This window comes from Sylvia atricapilla, chromosome 2 (genome assembly GCF_009819655.1).
Source record: "Sylvia atricapilla isolate bSylAtr1 chromosome 2, bSylAtr1.pri, whole genome shotgun sequence".
Classification (NCBI taxonomy): Eukaryota; Metazoa; Chordata; class Aves; order Passeriformes; family Sylviidae; genus Sylvia; species Sylvia atricapilla.
Window position 1 is genome coordinate 2,477,008 of NC_089141.1, and position 20,913 is coordinate 2,497,920.

Sequence of the window (20,913 nt, forward strand, 5' to 3'; positions counted from 1 at the left end):
GAGAATTCCCATTTAGCAGCTTCCAGTTTATGGTCACTGATTTCAAGTTAATAAGCAGCAGGGTATTCAAATAAAACATAATACAGAGCTTGGTGGAGTAAAGCTGCTAATCTGATTTAGATTTGTTTTATTTCCAGCTCTACAACTCCCAGCTTCCAGTCAGTAGCCTGGCTGAAGGCTGTGTGTAAGTTCCTGGAGGAAATTTGTATCAACAGCACTAAAGCAAAGAGCTCACCAACACTCCAATAACACAAAGTACACATGAAATAAAGCAGATTTAAAAACCATCAAGACAATGCATTTTTCTCATTTATTCAAATCTTCTGCAGGAAGTAAACACTGAAAGATTTAAAAAAACTTCACACTGCAGTATGTACAGTTTTGTGACATCACATGAGGAAATTAATTTCTAATAAAAAAAATGAGACCAGTTAAATTACTGAAGACACATCACAATAAAACTGGTTGTGGTAAAATCCCGAATTCTTATGTATGGCAATGAGAATCAGTACTCCTTTGTTTTACAGGGATGGAAGAGTCCTGGTACAATATTTCAATTACACAAAATGGAGTCCTGAACTTACATGACTTATTATAGTTGCATGAGAACTTCATGTTTTAAAAGTAGGTTTGCATTTTTTTTTTCCAGACCCTTTTGAATTGAAGCACATTCTTTCACAAAGCTAAAATACCACAGCAGAAGTCATGTCCAGAAGTGGAATACTGTTGTGTTTTGAACTGACCTGACTTGTTAAGACTTTTTTTTTTTTGTCATTTTTTTGTTTTGCCAACGCACAGATGCACAGGGTCCCCCATGCACTTTTCATGCAGCAGGTAATCACAACTTTAAATAAAAGAATTTTTCTATACATTCTTCCAGACTTGCAACTGTATACATACATGCAAAAGTTTTTAAACCTATGTGATCATATTTACACTTATACATGGAATATACATAACAAAAAAGATTAAAAGGTTTGTTTTTTTTTTTCCTTTGCATTAGAACAATACAAAATATGTATTTTTCATTAAGGAAACCACTATTTACAGCACCTTTTAAAAACCAATTTCAACATATTATAGGCGTAACAAGTCAACATATTTACATTATATATAAATATATATATATAATATATACTTACCAGTTTACTCCTCTGTAAGATGTGGCAGAGAACAAACTGGTAATATCATGTCACTGACGTCAATGAGAGCTGTAATACTTTCACCAACATTTAACAGGGAAAATTTAAACCACTCATTTCTCTCTTTTAAAAACATTTGGAAATTAAAAATTCAAAACCACCACTAAGAGTAAATGGCTACGAAAAGTAAAAGTTATGGCTGAATTCCCTTTTTCTCAAACTGAGCTGCCCTCCAGCTCTCCACCTTTGTTTCTGTGGTCATGCATTATCCACCATCACTTTCTCAAGCTCTGGCAGAGGAGACACTAAAAACCTGGATATCTGAGGCTCAGACATTTCCCTCTGGAAAGAAAAGGCATTTCTGCATGGCAATTCCAAGTCAATCCCCAAATCCAGCGGGTTTGGGCACTCCACAACCCAACTGCTGCAGCTCCAGCCCTTCCCAGCGAAGTGGGGCCAAAGTTGGCTCAGGTTAAAGTTCCAAGGGGCTGCAACTGCAGCTCTAAGCGTGGCACAGAGACAATTCCCTCACTCACTTCCTCACTGCTCTGAGAGCTGAGGGCAGCTTTCCCCCAGCTGTAACAGGGATGCGCTCTCCCCTCCCTCCCTGCTCCTTTGAGGGTGAGATCACACAGCAGCACCCACTGCTCCTGCACCACTCTGCCTGTCCAGCTGCTGATCCTGATCCAGCTGCTGCTGCCAAGACCTGCCAAGACCCCATTCTGCTCCCAATCTGTGGGCTGAAGGCCTACAGGAGACAGGAGCTGCTGAGAGTACCAAGAGGTGACCTTGGCTTGCAATCCATCTACAGGGACTGGTGGAAATCAGGGATCTCAGAGCTGCTTGGGAAAACGTGGCCAGCCCTACCAGTCTCTCCTGGGGCAACAATCCCAGCTCCCACAGCCCTCTTTTCTGATGGGAAAGTCCCCAAGGAAAAAAAAACAGCAACTCCTCTTTACTCACCCATGTTACAAGATAAAAAAAAAATAATAATTAAAGAGCCTTTGGTCCTAAGGTGTCAATGCTGTAAATGTGGATGGGGTAGATTCCAAGACCTCTCTTCCCTAGGGAGGGGGTAACACCAGTGAGAATTCCATAGAGGAGGAGACAGCTGCCCTCTTAGCAGCTGACTGAGCATTCCCTTGGCATGTCCTGCCCTCTCTCCAGGGCCTCAGCCTTGTTACCTGCTCTTTGAGATGGCAATGTCTACAGGAGATCAGATTCCTCCATGAACATCGTGTCCCAAACGTAAATCCTTGTGTATTAGGGTTTACTGACGTCTGTGAGAATGGCAATACCCTTTCATTGACATCAACTAAAAAGAAAGCTAGATCCTTAACTGGTCAAACTGTTAACATTTTAACTTAACTGTTTTATAAAACTTTCAAAACTAAATGTTCCAAAGTATATATTATAACAAAAGACTACCCTAGAATAAATACAAAGATCAGCACATTGCTTGATTCCAATATTATTTTTTGTTAGGGTCAGAATCTCTTCCCCACTCTTCAGCTCAACTTAATTTTGGTGAAGTTTTTTTCAACCAGGTAATTCCACATCCTCTCACGCTGCATTTTTCTGTGGAGCTCTTCAAGCAAATTATAGCCCTGTATTTAGACTGGGGACCATCTATTATTCTATATTGTATATATTTCCTACCTATATACACATTGTTTCAAGAAAAATAATCAATTAAGACTTTAAAAGACATTTAATGGATGGAACAAATACCATCTTTTTAATATTTCTGCTGGGTTGACTCATATAAAAAGAATTCAGTTCCACTGTCAATCCAAAATATACTTTATCTCATTAATGATTATTCTATGAGACAATCTGAATTGTCATTGGGCCACTTATAAATGCAATATTAAAGACAAACAAAATTTTATTTTTTATATTATACTTCAGACAATGACATTTAAAATGATACTAGATTTGTGTGAAGGTTTTAAAATATAAATCTTCTTTGTACAGCCCATTAATATATTACGCTTCACCGAAATAACATAAAAATATATCTTTAAATCGCTCTGTTATTTCTCATAAAAACCAGGGGGAATGTTTTATACCAGATACTGTCAAATATTTGTGTTCCCTAAAAGAAGGTATGCCCCAGAGGGGGGGCAAAACAGAATAGTGGTGCATTTTCTAGCTGTCAGACAGGAGAAGCCCCTTCCACTAGGAACTGCACTGGAAAGAGAACTGATCTTGGGACAGGGACAAGAGGGGGACAACAGCTTGCTCTGTCTCAGCAAGCCAGGAGTCTGGGGAAAGGAGCTCTGAAACCAAATCAGACAGAAAAGGGCAAAACGCCCCGTCACTCCTGCCTGCCACGCAGACACGAGATGGACAGAAACAGCACTTTTGTCATGTCATCAGCTGGCAATGGTGAAAACAGACAAAACTACACCAGTGCAGCTTTCATTAACTGTGCACGCCAACTGCTTAGCTGCTTGCTGGTGGCAAAGAGGATTACCAGTGAAATCAAGAAGCCACAGAGGATTTTTTTTTTGTTTGTTTGTTTGTTTTCAGGGGAGTAAAAAGTTCAGCAAAACTTCTGCTTGCCAATAATTCGTATAATTTAGATGAACTGGATTTTGTCCTCTTCCTCCCCCCAGGGAAATAAGGCTGTAAATGGAGTTAACACCAACAGTGCTAAGGGGAAAGCAGAGCCACACAACTCTTCCCCAGCCAGCGATGCTTTTAAGGTGTGTCAGCTCTGACTGCAATTTTCAGTTCCTCCCATCTCAGGCTGATACTGCCAGATGTTACAAATCACAGCACAGGTGGGGATTGAGGAAAAGGGCAGGGAAGGATTTCTCAGATATATCCCACTATCCATTACAGAACATGACAAAACCACAGTTTTATCCTCAGTGCTACCTGGGAAATTATTCTAAAGCCAGATTTTCCTCAGTGAAAAGGCAGTGCATTAAACCATGGATCAGCTGTTCAGAGAGTAATAAATATTGGCAGATCATAGATTCTTTTTCCAGTTGTAGGAAAAGGCCAACACATTTTTCATTAAAATCGTATTCCATCTTTGAGTGAAAGTCTGACGTGGTGCTTTAGTGCAGTTGGTGTTCTTCCACAGGGAAGCAGGAGGGTGCTGAACAGACAATTCCACTCATCCCCTTCACAAGCTTTCCAGCATTTTCCTCACTGAATGTATGTACTAAGCCTTCTCAATCACACTACTCCAAGAGGCATTTTGGCTTTCCCCTTTGAGGCAGGGAAGTGACAGGAATGTGCTGACAAAAGGACTCACGCAGTACTTGCACAGCCTATGAAAATCTGCCTTTTTTTATAAAAGCCTAGAAAAAACCCTTAATTCTAACTAGTAACTCATAGCTATGGCTAAGAATTCTGAGGAAGGCATTTGCTGAGAACAGGGCAAGGAAGAAAAATAGTTTTTACACCACTATTCTGGCCGGACCACAAACAAGATTTAAAAATAATACAAATTTTGGAAGCACTAAAAAATACATTTCAGTGCACTTCAATTATTATTAACACTGACACAGGTTTTCCAATAGGACGAGCTAATACCTTGGACGGACTGCTCCATTTCTTAAAAGTTATTCTTAAAATTTCACAAAACATATTAAAACACTCAAAAACAAACAAACAACAGCAACAAGAACAAAAAAAAAAAAAGAAAGTACACCGTCTCTATGCTCAGGCTTCAAAAAAATAAGGATTATTTTACAGGGAGGGAGGAAACGCAGCATTACCACCACCTAGGCTGTACGTTTACACTTTGTTATACCAAAAGCTTGCAGATCCAAATAAGAACTCTGATCAAAGAGTACTCATAACTTAATCTGATACATACAGAAACATCTGCTACAAATTACAACCCTTTCTAGTTTCCTTGTGACAATCTACCGTAAAGCAAAATTTATCTACATGTATTTTTTAAATAACATCACCAGAAAAATAAAAAGTTTGTCAAATGAAAACATGTTTCAATTAGACCATGCTTTTTTTTTTTTTTTAAATCATGCTCAATTTATACAGTAGTCAAGTTCATACTCATTTTTCTTTTTTCCTTTTTTTTTTTTTTTTCATTTATTTTTTTTTTATTTTAAAACAAAGATTCAAAACCGCTGATTGTAAACTCACTGAGGAGGCTGCAGTTTATTCTGGCTCTTTTTTGATTGTTCTCACTTTTTCCAGAAGTCCGTGCACTTCTCCATTCACACCACCATGCTGATGAGAGGTGTTACTCCCCATATGGCTGTTGTAAGGGCTTCTTAAGTTACTAAAAGGAGGTTTAAGCTCCGTGTCAGATGTCAACTCCTCTTTGATTGTAACACGGGTTGAACTCTCGGAAAATGAAGGTTCATTCCAAATTTCTTTGTCGTGTGCTTCTTGGCTGCTGACAGAGCTGCCGCCTTTCTGTAACATGTAGTACAAGATTGGATTGGTTTTGGTCAGTCTCGGAGAGTCTTTCTCATAATCGTTCTTGTCCATGCCCGTGATCACCCATCTGATGGGCCCCTTCTCACTGGGCATGGAACACATGCTAAACTGCTCAGACTCCAGTCTGGACACTGTATTCCCCAAATGTTCAGGGAAAGGGGAGCTGGCTGGACTTTTTACTGCTACAGGATACTGAAATGTTCTGTGATCTACACAATTGTTCTGTTGCACGGGGCTGGCCACCAATGATCTTACCGAAGAAATGGTGAATTCGGGTTTATTGACTGTTGCACTGGTTTTGTTTCCTTTTTTCTTGCCCTCTGTTAGTATGTTATTCCTATGTTGTGACAGATCTCTCTCACAGTTTTCTGAGAGAAGCAGCTGTTTCAACACATTAAAGCCTTTACTATCTCTAGACCAACTCCTATTTTCAGTTTCACTATTTGAACCATGACTTACAGCATATTTAAATTCAGCATCGTTCCTGCTGAATTTCAGTTCTTGCTGGTTAAGCAAAGGCCCGTACAGTGCCTCAGTAGGAGAAGTATGATTGTTTCCAGCATCAGACACATTACTTTTCATCTTTTTTAATGGGCTTTCCAAAGGCTCAGCATGAAGCTTCCTCTTCTTCGGTACTGTGCAAAGACTCTTGGATTCAAGGTGTGTCAGCTCGTTGCTTCGGTGACTCCTGTCCAGCTCATCTGCAGGGTAATTGTCTTGATTCTGTCTCAGCAACCTACTTAGCAGCCCGTTTTTGGAAAAAGAGAAATCTTGAGGTGAAAGAGGCTCAGATTTCACCTCCTCAGAAGCTGGAGAAGCAGCTGTGTTTCTCTGCAGCGAATGAACAAACCCTTGGAATTTGTTACCCTTGCATTCTCTTACTTGTTGTGCATTTGAATTATAAGGAACATTTGAGTCGTCAGATGGTTCAGTTTTTATTTTCACTGTCAATATTTGCTCATTCAAAGCCTTGTCTGTCTGTTCTTGAGAACTTTCATCTCTTAAAAGCATCCTCTCTTTCTTTTCACTTTTACCTTTATTGGGAGTTCCCAGAAGCAGCTGAAGGACAGTGCGCCTTTCAAGGAGATTTTCTATTTCCGAGCCTGGAAGTCCTTGTTCAGCGGCTGTGGGCTGACAATTGAATATTTTGTTATTTTCTTCATGCATACTCAATTTATTCGTAAGCAGAGGGCTGTTCAATCTATCAATCAAGCCCACAGGTTTATCCATGTTCCCAGCCAGCAGCTGTTTGCTAGCTCTTTGTTCCTCACTCGACATGGAACTCTGCATGCCGCACTGAGCCAGGTTCTGCAGCAGCTTGCTGGCACTGAACGCTGAGGAGTTCTGGGGACTGTCAGTCCTGCTCAGCTTAGCTCCTTGAATTTCTTTGCTTTTGGACAGGTCTATCAAGTGTTTAGATGCAGAATTCATCAGTCTGTCCGGCTGGATGGTGCAGGGGTAGGGCGGTGAGCTCCGCCTGGCAGCCAGCGACTGGTGGGAGAGATTGATAGGAGAGTCTGCTTTTGCAGAAGCCAGCAAGGGTGGAGTGCTTAACGGAGTCATTCGGTTGGCACTGGGACTGTCAGTAACAGGAGTCCTTTTCCCAGTCTGTACAGTGAATTTTGCCACATCAGCTGTACTGTGTGGTCCCTGAGGATCGTTACTCTTGTCTACCTGTTCTTCACTCTTATGCCCAAGTAACAGCTGAAGTAGTGTTACTTTCTGGTGGGGATTCAGCTTGGAAGGTTTCGGAGTGTCTTTCTCTTCCTTGATGTCTGGACAGGAAACTTTTGGATCCCAGTTACGAAGCAAGGACTGAGTCAGGTTATCCAGTGATGCAGGCGGACCTGCATCTGGTTTATCTGTTCTCTGCTTAAAGGACAGGTCTATAGGAAGACAGTTAGAATGGGAGCTTTCATCATCACTGCTGTCTTCTGTAAAACTGGGATTGTTGTCTGAATACTCATCAACAGTTGTTGGTGTGCTGCTGTCTTCAAAAATGCTGGCTCTCTCACTCTGCTCACGCCCTTTCACATGCTTGGTGGTATTCTGGCTCTTCAGCAGATGTAACAGCAAACTGTTGCTGGGAGAGGTTTTCAAGTTACTCCTTTCCACAGGACTTTTGTATCCCACAGTTTTGGGAGGCGAGTGCATGATTCCCACTGAACTCTGAAACGGTGCCATATTGCCTTTGCTAGCGACTGTTTTGGGGGATGATCCTGCTTGACCATTGAGATGGCTTGTCATTCCTTTGGCCAACCCAAACTGGCCTATGTCCTTCTGGGCACTTTCCTGTAATCTGGCCATGGCTGCAAGTCTCTCGCTTGCAATCTGATTGGCATTTTGTGCTTTTAAAGCATGTTCCCTGGAGTACTGCTGCAAGTGGGCTTCACTGGAAAGGAGCAAAGCCAGCTGGCTGCACGCCACGCTGGGCTTGGGCGAAGCAGCAGGGCTGGATCGTTTCTCCACCATGCTTGCAACAGCTTGTAACCTTGCAGCACACGACAGGGGCTCGTTCATCACCTTAGGGCTGCTCTGCACCGCATGAGGAGACTCTATAAACCTCTCCTTGGGCAGGTTCTTCGTGATGTCAGGCAGGCTGTTGTCCAGCTTCTGATCTTTTGCTTTGCTCTTTTTCAGGAGAGTCTTCAGGTGGCTGGATGCGACGCCATAGCACCTTAAATCCTTCTCCACTTGTAAAGAATCGTGGCTAAGAGAATACCCCTGCTCCTTAAGACTCTGTCTAATCTGCTGTGACAGAGCAACACTCTGCAGCCTAGAGCTGAACGACTGAAGCAAAGAGGCAAGTAATGTGCTATCCTGTTTGCCTTTAGGCACATTTTCAACCATGCCAGCCAACAAAGCTTCCTTTTTTCCATCTAAATCCACAATGGAATCAGACAACCGCCTTCTCTTTGCTGCATTCCAGTCTTCTGAAGACTGCAACAGTCTTGCTTTTTTGAGGTGCAGCATGCCAGATCCCCGATATGTACTTGTGTTAAGAGCTGGACCATTACTCTGACAGCTGGGAAATATATTTCCTGAAATCTTAAAGTTTTGATCCTCCCCGCTATGCCCAGTGGACTTTTTGTCAACTGCAGTACCTGAGCCTCCTGCTGCTTGATGCATTAGTAATCCCTCTAGGTAAGTTAGAACAACAGAATCCTGGTGCATCTCAGAGCCAAGCTCTTCTCCATGAGTCATGTTCAATAAAAGTTTCCAAAAAGGCTCTGTTTCTGCTCACTTCAAAGACAAGTTTTGCTCAATCAAGACGCAGAGTTAATAACAGGTAGATGTCTACAGTGTTTTCTTAGAGACTTTCAGAAACAACAGAAAATGTATTATCCTAGGCAGGCTTCTCCCAGAGTACACTGCTTGATGAGCCAGGTTTCCAACCATAGCAATCAGCTGATATCAAGGATATTTATTTGTGAACGATGTCTAGGAGGATTACTCAAAACATGGTTTCACGGGAAAAAAGTTCCATGAAGTATTTGCTGCCTTCTTTCTTCAAGAGGCCAGCTTGCTTTTCTTCCTTTTCCATTTCCACCAAGCACATAAAATTCCTAAGTCAGAAACAGAAAACAAAAAAACAGAAAGAAAATATTTAGGACTAAGACATAAGCACATAAGACATTTTTTCCTTAAAAAAAAAATAATCCAAACGCAACCCCGCATGCATTGGCTTAGGCAGAGATTCAGGACACATAAACAACACACACATTTCCAAAAGAAACTAAAAAAATCAAATAAAGCCCAAAATACATGGCATCCAATTTAAAGAACTTCATGAAAACAATTCTGAGACAGTCTTATACAAAAATAAAGGTTACTTATCATAAGCACAGCTATTACAAGCTTTCACTGAATTTCACTATTCTGCAGTTAAAAATAAGGAATAGCAAACCTGAAAAGAAAATCTTGAATCACTCTAAACACAGTTAAAAAAAATAAATCCATTGAATTTTACTTTACTATTGCACCAACTTTTCTTCTGGAAGTGCAAATACACAGGACGTGCAGCCTATCACTCTTAAACTGAACTAATAGGAAAAGACAGGCCAAAAGTCAAGGTTTAGTTTCATGCTGTACATCTTTTCAAATAACAGAATAGACAGCATCATATATAAGAGTACATTTTTTTCTAGGCAGGTGGATGATATTGCTGAAAGTAGAAATGAAGTTGTTAGTGCTGCCCAGGACTATGAACCAAGGTAAAACCCAGTATGGCAACACAACAGGAGTGAAATCTGTTGTTCTTACAACACCCAAACACCACAAGTTACTAGAACAATCACGTGATAAAGACTGGGGAAAAGGTTGCTTATGCTCCTGATGTAACAGAAATCCTGGCATCAAAATCCTCCCTTCCCTGGAGGGTTTTCACCTTTACATTCTTTCTGTACATGAAACAAACGATGGCAAAACCAAACCAGTTCTTCCCTGAAGTCTTGTTATTCTTCAAGAGTGTGTAATATCTCTACTAAACACTTCCTTGGATGGGGCAGTGTGGAATGAAAAGCTATTTTTAAATGCACAGCAATGGCACTTGTGCTAGATGCATCACTTCAGTTTCACTTGTAGGGCTGGAGCATGGAACACAAACATTTCAGTAAAAACAGCTCAATAATGAGATCCTTACACACACATGCATCCTTCTACACTCATTCAGTACTGAACTGGCATAAATATTCAATATGAGCAAAGGTAAGTGTCCTTCTGCATACTGAACTCTGCAATTTGCTTTCACAGGCGAGAAATCTACTGAAAACTTGTATTTACAAGTTTAAAAGGAACGTACACAGATGAAATCCTTGCCTCCTTAAAGTGAATGAATATTTTATGATTGATTTCCCAGAGGCAAGTTTTTAATTCAAAACCTACAGGCAACTAGAAGTCAGAAAATAACCAGATATTAAAAATGTAAATAATAAGAACTACTGAAGTAGCTGTAATGTTAACTGTCCTTAATCTCCCAGGGCAAATATTCCCTTATTTGGTTTTAAGCCATCTAGAAAATCTCTAAAAATGGAGCTATCTTTAAAAAAAAAAAAATAAAAGCCCAAAACAAAAGCCAAAACAAACAAAAAAAATCTAACCAGCAATGCATTGCAGTGTAAATGTGCATATCCATGCATTTAAATATTAAATGCAAAGCTCTTAGCTGTTATAGAGGTCTCAATACTTCTCTCAGAAATACAAGTTCACATTAACCAGCATTCACATTCCATAACCAGCATTCACCTGTGGAAGACACAGTGTTCCTTCCAATGTGAAACAACTTAAATGTGGATTCATCTAACTGATAATTACTGATCATCTTACTGCTCCTTCAAAAACCTCTGGGTGGGTTTTTGCAGTTTCAACTCAAAAAGAGAATAAAAATCACAAATAACAAATCCCTAACAAAAAAACAAAACAACATTTTCAATGGAAACATCAAATATCCAGCGACAGTAACAGCAATAGAATTAGCCTGATTTCCTCAAACATTTGGGAACACACTTTATCTAGAGAATACGTTTCTCCAGCTTCCAAAAGTAAACTCTTTATCAGCCACCAAATTTTCATGTTTCAAAATAGTAATGAAGCTGACAGTTTTAATAACAGCGCTGTTATTAAAATGGAACCAAGTAGCACTGATGCCCTCTGCATTGTATTTAAGGCAATAAAATTGAAATTCTGTCAGGATTTCTGACTATCAGGTAAAAGAAAGGCTTGCAGGTCACCTTTAAGGTAGAGTCTCAAACAAATGCACCATTAAGCCAACATTCAGTACAACTTGACTCGCTGCACCTTTAGGAAACTCAAAAAAGACAAGGCATTTATGCAAATCCCTCGGGTACTCCAAAAGCCTCTGGCAGGAGATGACACTTGTAGCCAGTTCTGTTTACACACAACAACTATTCTAACAAGTGTTTTGCCACCTTTCCAATTTTTATTTCATTTTAATTACCCACTGCTAGGGAAATACTAAAATGAGTAAGTTTAACGAAATCGGATTGTTGCAAAGAAGCTTCTTTAAGGAGAATGAAATCTGGAAAGCACTTAACACATTAAAACAGGACATCAGCAATCCTTTTAAAAAGCCTCTTTTGATCTAATGGTGTAACAGGTATTCCAGTGTTAAAATCTCACATGACAATGTCTATCTGAGGTGTAGTCATGGCAAATCCAAAACAGCTTTGGAAATTAATGTTCAGCAGGACACTAAGGCAACCATTCAGCTACTTTCTAAATACAGACAGAGTTAAAAGAAAAGGCAGAAGAAAGAGAAAGGAGAAGTCATACAGCAACAGATTTCTTATTTCCCAGTAAGGGCTGAAGCAACTGCTCAGATCTACGAATCTCTGGACCTAAATAGCATATTTAATTACTATGACAAAATAAATTGCTAAGTAAATGTGCTTTCCTGACCACAACTACTCTAAATGCACTTTTTTTTTTTTTTTGGTCACTTCTACTCTCTTCTCCCAGGCTTCTGTACCATGAGAAATAAACAACCCAATTGCTGTGCAGAGCCTCCAGAAGCACCCACTGATTCCAGCTCATTAAGCCATGGTTACCTGGACCAAATTAAAGCAGCAGCAGAATCCACAGCACATGTGCTGTAACCTGGTGAGACACTCCCCAAGTGAAGCATCCCACAAGAAATCACCTCTCCAGCCTTTTACACTGTGCCTAAGGAGAAACTTTAGGCAGTACAGGGAAAATCCAGGAATATTAAAACGTTCACTGAACTGTGTACGTCCAAAATATGAATTCCCCTTTTGCAGTTATTAGTTTTTCTTTGTTTGCAAACTACAAATATATTTATCCACCACAAAGATTTTAAAGGAATACTAACAACAAACTTTAAGATCCTTTGCTTACCATAAAACATTAGTGCTGCAAAAGAGAATGAAATCTGAGAACAGCTTCTAATAATTTAAAGCGCAACAGAACCAATTGGTTTTAGCCCCTGAATATTTGTTTTTTGATTTTTAAGGAATTCTTTGAATGAATGAAAATCTCAACTGTAAAACCTAAGTGGAGACTCTAAATAAAGAGCAGACTTTTAGCTCACCCAGTATCACTGCAACAGGCAGTTACTGCTCTTTAAGAAATTACAGACAGTTCACAATTGAACTAGCAAAATCACATTTCTAAGACATTTCTCCAACACTCCAAACTAGCATTTCCAGCTGAGTCCTTTTGCTAAATGGCACAGAGACCCACAGTAAATTAACAACACTAGACTAGCATTATTTGAGTACCAAGGTTACATAACCTATTGGATAATTTAAAAAACACTTGGTATTATCACAGTGTCGTCTTCTGCAGTCTCAATTCAAGATCACAGGGAAAAAAAATCTTAGAGAAATCATTAAAGTATTCATTTAGGAAACTGGCAATGGCTAGCAGATTGCCCACATGAACATTTATTAGAAGACACATTACCCAAACTCATGCACATTGTTAGAATGATTAATAGAGGTTGAGACTAGTATATGTTCACACAGATAAAACATTTTTATTAACTACATTTCAGAGTTCTCTCATGACGATTAAACTCCTGCAGCAATTTTATGTTCCATTTTTAAGTTGAGATGAATCAAAACATGCATTTGTAAAGCTAATATAAAACTGGTCTGTGAAATAAAAATCTTCAGTTATTTAATAAATTTGGTGTTCTAATGCTTAGCTACTACTGGAAGTGCCAGAAAAAGTCTCTTACTAGCTTCCCATTCTCATATTCCCAAGTGTAAAGGCTCCAGCCCACCACATCAGCCAATGGCTCAGACTGTCATTTTAATTATTACAGATTTGAGGAATGCAGTACAGTGATTACAGTGGCAGCTTGGGATTCAGGGGTCCAATTACTCACTGTGCTGCAGACAGGCTGTCTGACTTCTGGTTTTACTTCTCTGTACCCTGTTTTCCCAGATGGAGTAATAATAGATGGAAACTTCAGAAGGATAATTGTGGATAAATATATTAAAGGCTGTGTGTTACTCAGCAGCTCCAGCACCAGCACTGAGTAGTACCTAAACCACAGGATTTCAAGTGATTGCCCATCCTTATGGCTGCCTGCAGTGAAATGTTGAAGCACACAATGAAATTTGGATCTCAAAACCAAAATTCCTAGATGCACTGGGAATTGCAGCAGAATCCTGCAGCAAACCAAGAACGAGTGGGGGAAATGAGACTTGCTGTTCCAGATTTATTTTGTTATTAAGCTCAACTTGCACACCTTTGATTTCTGCAGGAAGGATGTTTGCAGAGTGCTGGTAAAAGCACTTCAGTCTTTTAGTTGGCTCTTTCTGCAAAGGTTTTGAGCAGGGAAACAGCCCTGAACAACAACCTGGCACCAAATGCACAGAGCTGCACAAACGAGCAGGTACTTCAGTGGTTCTTAAGCACATGCTTTAAGAGAATCAAGTATTTAAGTGCTTTGCTTTCCGAATATTTGTGTCAGAAATCTGTTCAGATGAATGGAGCAGCTGAGACCTCTTCACAGTTTTGATTCACGCATCCAAGACATTTTGAAGGTTCCCTTTACAAATGTAACTTAGGAAAAAAAAGGAAAAAAAAAAGGCAGAAAATTATCATATGGGGGAGCAAAACTCAGCAATAAGCGGGTGAATTCTCCCACAGCTGCACTCAAAAAGAACTTGGGAATCCAGAAGTCTCTCTTTACAACTAATTCATTTAAATAAAATAAATCAGCCTCCTCTCCTACAAGTGTAGGGTATCAGTCTGAGAAAGCAAAAACAAGCTTCTTCCCAGGAGCTTGGCACATTATCCACTCCTCCTCGGCCTGCTGACTGACTCCAGAAGACATTTTAGACGTGGCAAGGATAGCCTATCCTTCTGACAGCTCAGTCAGGAGAGGGCACATGAGGAATCCTGCCGCTGCCAGGAATTCTGCCAAGGTTCTGGCCCCACCAGGGCTGGCATTGCCCATCCCGGGGCTGTTCCCTCCGGCTGGCACGGAGCACACCAAGGAAAGGTCCCCTTGGATAACGCAGGATTAGCAAACAGCCACGGCTTCACGAGCAGAGGAATGGAAAAGCCTTTTTTTTCCCCCCCGTTGTTTTGTTATAAGCTGTGTGCTGCCAAATGCAGCCCCGACACGACACTTTAAGGTTTAGACAAGAGCAAGAGGCGTTTAATTCAGTGTGGGGATGGAGCAGAGGTGACACGGGATGTGTAAAAATGACCCCAAGCAGCCTGATCAACACCTGAGTATTTTAGCAGTTTCACTCACGGGATTTTGAAAAATACTAGAGCAAACCTATTCCCATAACAGATGAAGAAACAGCTCAAAATGATGCGAAATCTACCGTTTTACGAAAGCACGCAAACCCCGAGTAACTGAGGAGTCTTTAAGTCACATAAAATCGATAGAAATAGAGCCAAGAGCACAGCAGGCACAAGACACAGTCCTTCCTCGGAGAATAAACCCTGACAGATCACTGGACTGAAATGTTAGTGAACCAACAGCTGAGTGGGGAAGGAAAAAACCCGACTCTTCTCGTGGTAGAGAATATTTAGATTTATTTCAGCTTTTCAGAAAGCGCTAAAATGTAAATGCTGATGACTGTTGTTGCTAATAGCGGTGCCAGAGGCACATAAGGAAGGGGAGGCTATTCCTACACATTCCATCTGGGGTGTGGAAAGGGGGATTCAGCCACCTCATCTCAAGTGTCCCTTCCACTCCTCAGATTTCACATGGGATTCTCCAGTCCGGGAATCTCTGACTCACTCAGACCACGGAATCCCACCCCATGACAACGACGAGGAGCTTTGGGATGGCACGTAATTTATACCAAGGGGGAACACAACATGTCCAGTGTGTGCTGAAATGAGGTGTAGAAATGTCAGGGAGATTTCCATACCCATGCAGAGGGAGGCTGCACACCCTGCCAGGAGAGACACTGTGTGGCACAGCATTGCCACGTGGAAAAACCAAATCCTGAGCACTACAGAAGTGTTGAGAACACTACTCAGTGTTGGCTACGCCGAGACTCATCCAATGCTGGCATTCAACCCATCCCAGCCACATCTTCCAGATTGCGAAAGGCCACAGGCAGATATTTCTCCTTAAGTTACATGTGACTTGTATTTTTGTACCTGACTTCATAAAGCTACCACTAAGGAGTGAGAAAAATTGAAAATAAGAAAGAAAAAAAAAAAAAAAGAAAAAAAAAAGAAGCCCTAACAAAAAGCCAAACCAACCAACCAAAACCCTGAGAATAATAATAATAATAATAATAAAAAAATCCCTCCTCCAACATCATCCCAAGCCCAATGAAACCTCCAGAAGAGAAGAAGTACATGGGAAGGAGCAAATGGGAAGCAGACAATTGCCATGAAAGCTGAGTTTGTGAAAGCCTTAGTAGCAGCTCTCCAAGGTTTACAAGTACACTTAAGCACCATACACAGCTTAATCCAAATCTGGCCTCCACGTCAAAACCTCCTGCTGGAAAGTTGTGCAAAGTTCAGAGATGAAACACGTGTGGCCACTTTTCGTGCTGTGACGCTCCTCAAACAATAGCTCACAGCCTACCTTAAATAAGCATTTCTTATTCTAACAAGTACAAGAACAGAGCACCACAGAAATAATCATTCCTAGATGCAGAATACCCCCTTTTGCAGATGCAGAATTGCCGTTTGTGTAACTTACAATTCACCTGGTGTTTCACAGACATTTCAGTCAGTTCCTTACCCAGACTCACGCACATATATTTGTTCTTACACATACTGCTGGAGGAATATTTATATTTTGTTCTCTAATGGTACTGAAAGGACATCTTCAAGTTCACTTGGTGATTATGGTCTGCTAACACTCTAGGCATGAACTTAGGAACACGCTCTCTGCCAAGTCTTTGCTAATCGTAAGGAATGAGGAAGAACAGACATTCAACTTACAAACACCACCCGTGAAGGAAGAAAGTATTTGGCACCTAAGCCTGTCCCATCAGTCACTGCTCAATGGTCTTCTGCTGCTGAAGGCAGAAAGGGCAGAAAGGAAAAGATAATGCAGAGAAACTACACCCCCACTACACATCCATTAGGGACAAGGATCCAGAAATAGCCTGTATCACTGAATCTCAACTGATGTGGGAAAGGGTCATCCAAGCTCAGAAATACAGTGAGCAGAGACACTTTTGGTTAATTGAGTCTTCTTATTCAAGAGACCAAGAGCAAAAAACATACAAAAATCTATACAAAGACTTGCTTTCACAACAGAGGAGGACAATATACAACAGAATGAACAGAGGATGCACCTTTCCAATGTTTGGTAAACCACTTGCCTATAAATAAGCAATTAAAAGGAAACTCAAGCAGAGTTCCATTCCCTCTGACACCTACAAAACCAAATCACTGATTATGCATTTAACTCCACCTCAACTCCCCAAGAATGAAATGTGATTAATATACAGTGAAGAAATCAATGTCCTCTCCTGGGCAATCATGCTTCTGAGTTATGATCAATGCACGCAGATAATGCATTTCCACACAACTCTGACTTTCTGCTTGTTGGAGGGATCTCAAGGTACAGGCATTTATTGATAGCAGTGCACTAAAATTATGTATTTCTTGGAATAACTGTGTTAAATGGTTTGGTATATGTTAAGTCACTTTATGTTATTTTAACCAAGAATTGGTTTCAGATGTCAAAGTGCAACAAAGGACTAAAAAGTCATGCACAGTATTTTATTGGCAGTAATAGCTGTGTTTCACTTGGGACCAAGCATCTCATGGTTATGAATAAAAGCCACTTTTTAGACTTCACAATAGAATAGGTTTCAGCTAACTGAACACAAATACACAGGAATTCCAGGCAAGGTGAAATACAGGATCACAGTCACACAGCATTCAACTACATGTAAAAACTCCCATAAATCTGTGTTAAAAAAAACCACAAACCATCTGGGTCTCTAAGTGAGTGGAGGGGACACTACAGCTTCTGTTGTAATAGGAGATTTCATTGTGTGATGTTTACAAAGGTTGTGGACACAGAAAAGGCTCATAAACCTACATTTCAGTTGGAAAAGAAAAACTTGCAATAGCAAGATGGTCTGTAGTAGCTCAATTCAAATAAAAAATTAGAATTTTTTTTCCTCTCCAAAACAGCAATAAAGCCAAATGAAATTCAAGATAAAACATAAGAACCAGCTTTAGTGAAACCTTGGGAGAAGAGGCTCATAACATCCTGTAAAGACAAAAGGACAAAAAGTCCCTATCACGATGCCAGAGTTGATCTAAAAACATTCACAACATAAATACCTAAGTAAAATACTGAAAGGCCTCAAAGTCATATAGATTTATACAGAGATAATCATCTGACCCTCACACAAAGAACAGGACTGCACCTCACCCCTAGCCATGAGTCAAATCAGAGCAATTAAAATACAAACTTAACTCCAAACCAGTGAAAATAGTATTTACTGCCACAAAGGCATGGCAAAAACAATGGAGAGCTGGTAAAGGGAAGTGCTTAGGTATGATTCACTGTAATTCAAAGCAACTATACTTGGAAATAATTTCTCAAAACTTATGCTGATAATGGTGCCATGTATTTGAAGAAGACAATATGCCATCACAAATCTGTGGAAAGGAAACATTTTAGATCTGTTTTTAATGAGTTCTTAATGGACAAAACTGCAATAGCAAAAAAATAAAGTTATTTATTATTATTATTGCTTGTTCCATTACTATCAACAGTAAAAACAGGTGCTGATTCCAAATTAAAAAGTATGAAACGAACTAACACAGATGTGTGACTGATTTTTGAAGAAAGCATGTGATTTTCTACATAAAACATTGCCCCAGAAATAAAAGAGCTGTGAAAAATAAATCTATTACTCCATACTTGCATATAACTATTAGCCAATTTGAGCCCCTATTTCACAATGCCTGTGAAACCAACAGCCTCACTAAGGCTTTATGAGGCCATATGCCCAAAGTGCCAGTGTTACACCAATCAATTCTGCTGCCCTGTTTGCACTTGTTTAAAAACAAGGGTTGTGCCCAAGAACCTGCTGGATACACGTGGCACAAAGATCCTATAAGGCAAGCCAGACTGAGGACCTTGTCACAGCCCAAAGATGCTGCCAAGAATCTGCTGTGCAGTTCTCCTGTGGGCAGAGGGGACTACGAGTGGCACGAGGAAGGACAAAGAGTAGGGACTACTTTCACTGCTGAACCTCAATCAGTGCCAAAAAAAAAGCACAGCCACTGGTAAGATGCTTGAAGAGAAAACCCCACCTCCAGACAGAAGGCCCATGCTGACTTTAGAAGAGTTTACTGGTGAGTTAAAGATGTCTTTGCAAGAAGCATCTCCTAAAAGAACAACAACAAAGTCCATGTCTTCAAACCCACTGAAATCTTAAAAGATGACTGAAAATTTACCTGACCCAAATATTTTAATTTTTTATATTTTATTAAGGTATCCTGTGAAGCTAGAGTATAAATCCTATTAAACTGAACTTATTTTGTTCATCCCTAAAATAGATTTGACATACAAACACAAACACAAGGTCAAGGTCACAGATCAGCAAGAAAGATTACAAAGAGGACTGATGTAAGAGCTGGCATTTGATCAAAGCTCCTGGATCTAGCCTTTTTTCAGTACACTTACCAGAAATACCACTACACTTCATTTTCTTCACATTGATACATTACAAGTTTTAAGTATTCTCTATATTTAAGAGTAGCTACTCTGTCCTTATTTATTTTTGTACGAGCTATCAGGCAGCATAGCAAATAAACTAAGGAAAAGCTTTTATGTTAAATGAAAAAGAAATGAAAGACACTTTTTGCCATCCTTTTCAGTCTATTCAGCCACTGCTAATATACATTAAATTACAAATCTAAAAAGAAAACCCACTCAAACACATAGCAAGACCAGTGCTAAAGGGTCAGGACCACAGGTTTTAACTTGGATCAATCCAAGACACTTATCTTAATATAACAATTGCATATTTGGATGTGCACTTCCAAGCACAACACTTGCTTATTTATCCTAATTATCTGTGTGCACAGCATATATTTCTCAATTAACAAAATAAAAAAAATAAAAAAAACCCTCAAGGTCTGTGCAGAACACAATCAAACTAACCTCTTCTGTAATCAGGACAACATTTACCTCCTAGAAAGCTCCTCTAATGCTGAACGCTGAGTAAGTGAGCAGATTAAACACAGGAGCAACAGTTGAAAGACTCATTAAAAGCCAGCTGCTGAAAATAGTCAGCAATGAAAGTCATTTGCTGATCTATCCATCCATCCATCCACGCACAGATACATTCTCAAAGCTTTGAACACAGGCAGGAGAGGATTTGGCTTACAGGTCACGTCTGCCACACGTCCCCTTCTGCTGCCTAAACATGAGGAAGAGGTGTCTTGGGTGACACAAGGGCATGCAAAGCTGCACTGCTGCCACAAAGTTTAGATGCTCACAGGAGAAGGTAGTAAACCAAAGAGTAGTGTGGTTTGTATTCTTAATTCTTAACCCCCCCCTTTTAACACCAGCACTACTCGGAGTAATTTGTATTTAAACAGAGACATGTCTATAAATAGGACTGCTTGTGTTAGTATTACAGCTTTTGTTGGAACCCATTTGGGGTGACCTGCACAGCTCACTAGTATTTGGGCATCTTGGACACTGCCAGTTAAACCTTCATGCCATCACATGTGCTCCTAGGCCTTGTTTCAGCTATTTAACATTTCTTTACTGACTTCCCTCCATTTTTGCAGAGGTAGTGTATTTGCATCTCTCTACCTGGATGACTGGATTGTCTCACCTACTAATGAAAAGGCTTCAAATGAAAGAAAGATGGGGGGAAAAAAGGGTTTAAAAACTTGTCTCCTTTTTGAAAATATCCTTCACAAGAATTAGGCTGTCACCCTTTGAAGTTATAGTGTTGCCTGAGCTACTAGGGCCAGATACAAATCACTCCTAAAGCCAAGGATGCCAGCTTCTCAGCACTGTGGTATAGGTGCTTGTAACTCTGATAGTGATTCATCTGATCTTAAAACAGTCACTGGTTTAAGATAAAATTGATTTAAGTTATACATCTCAGGTCAATACAATTCTGCTCTTCCTCAGTCCCCCTTTTGTAAGCCCCTTCAGTAAAATGAGAGAAAAGGGGAGGTTGGTTAATTTTTATTTTTTTTCCAAGTGGAATTTCTATCCTTTCTACTTTGTGAAAAGCTGATAAAGCTTCTTACTGCACTGAAGAATCAGAAAGAGAAAAATAACAAAAAGTAAATCAGGCAATGATTACAACAAACCAGCAGAAGTTCCTTCCACATCCACAAATCAGCAGTTTACTCTGAGCACCAAGCACACATG

General features: G+C 40.1%; 1 protein-coding gene across 2 annotated transcripts in view; it reads right to left on the reverse strand.

The window, feature by feature from the left end:
- Positions 1 to 276: 276 nt before the first annotated feature.
- NRIP1 (nuclear receptor interacting protein 1) overlaps positions 277 to 20,913 on the reverse strand; it is a 73,340-nt gene continuing 52,703 nt past the window's right edge. For both annotated transcript variants that reach the window (XM_066340668.1, XM_066340667.1), the window contains one exon: positions 277 to 9,136. In XM_066340668.1, coding sequence (XP_066196765.1) covers positions 5,286 to 8,774 — 3,489 coding nt within the window. In that variant the 5' untranslated portion in view covers positions 8,775 to 9,136 and the 3' untranslated portion in view covers positions 277 to 5,285. The remainder of the gene's footprint in view (positions 9,137 to 20,913) is intronic.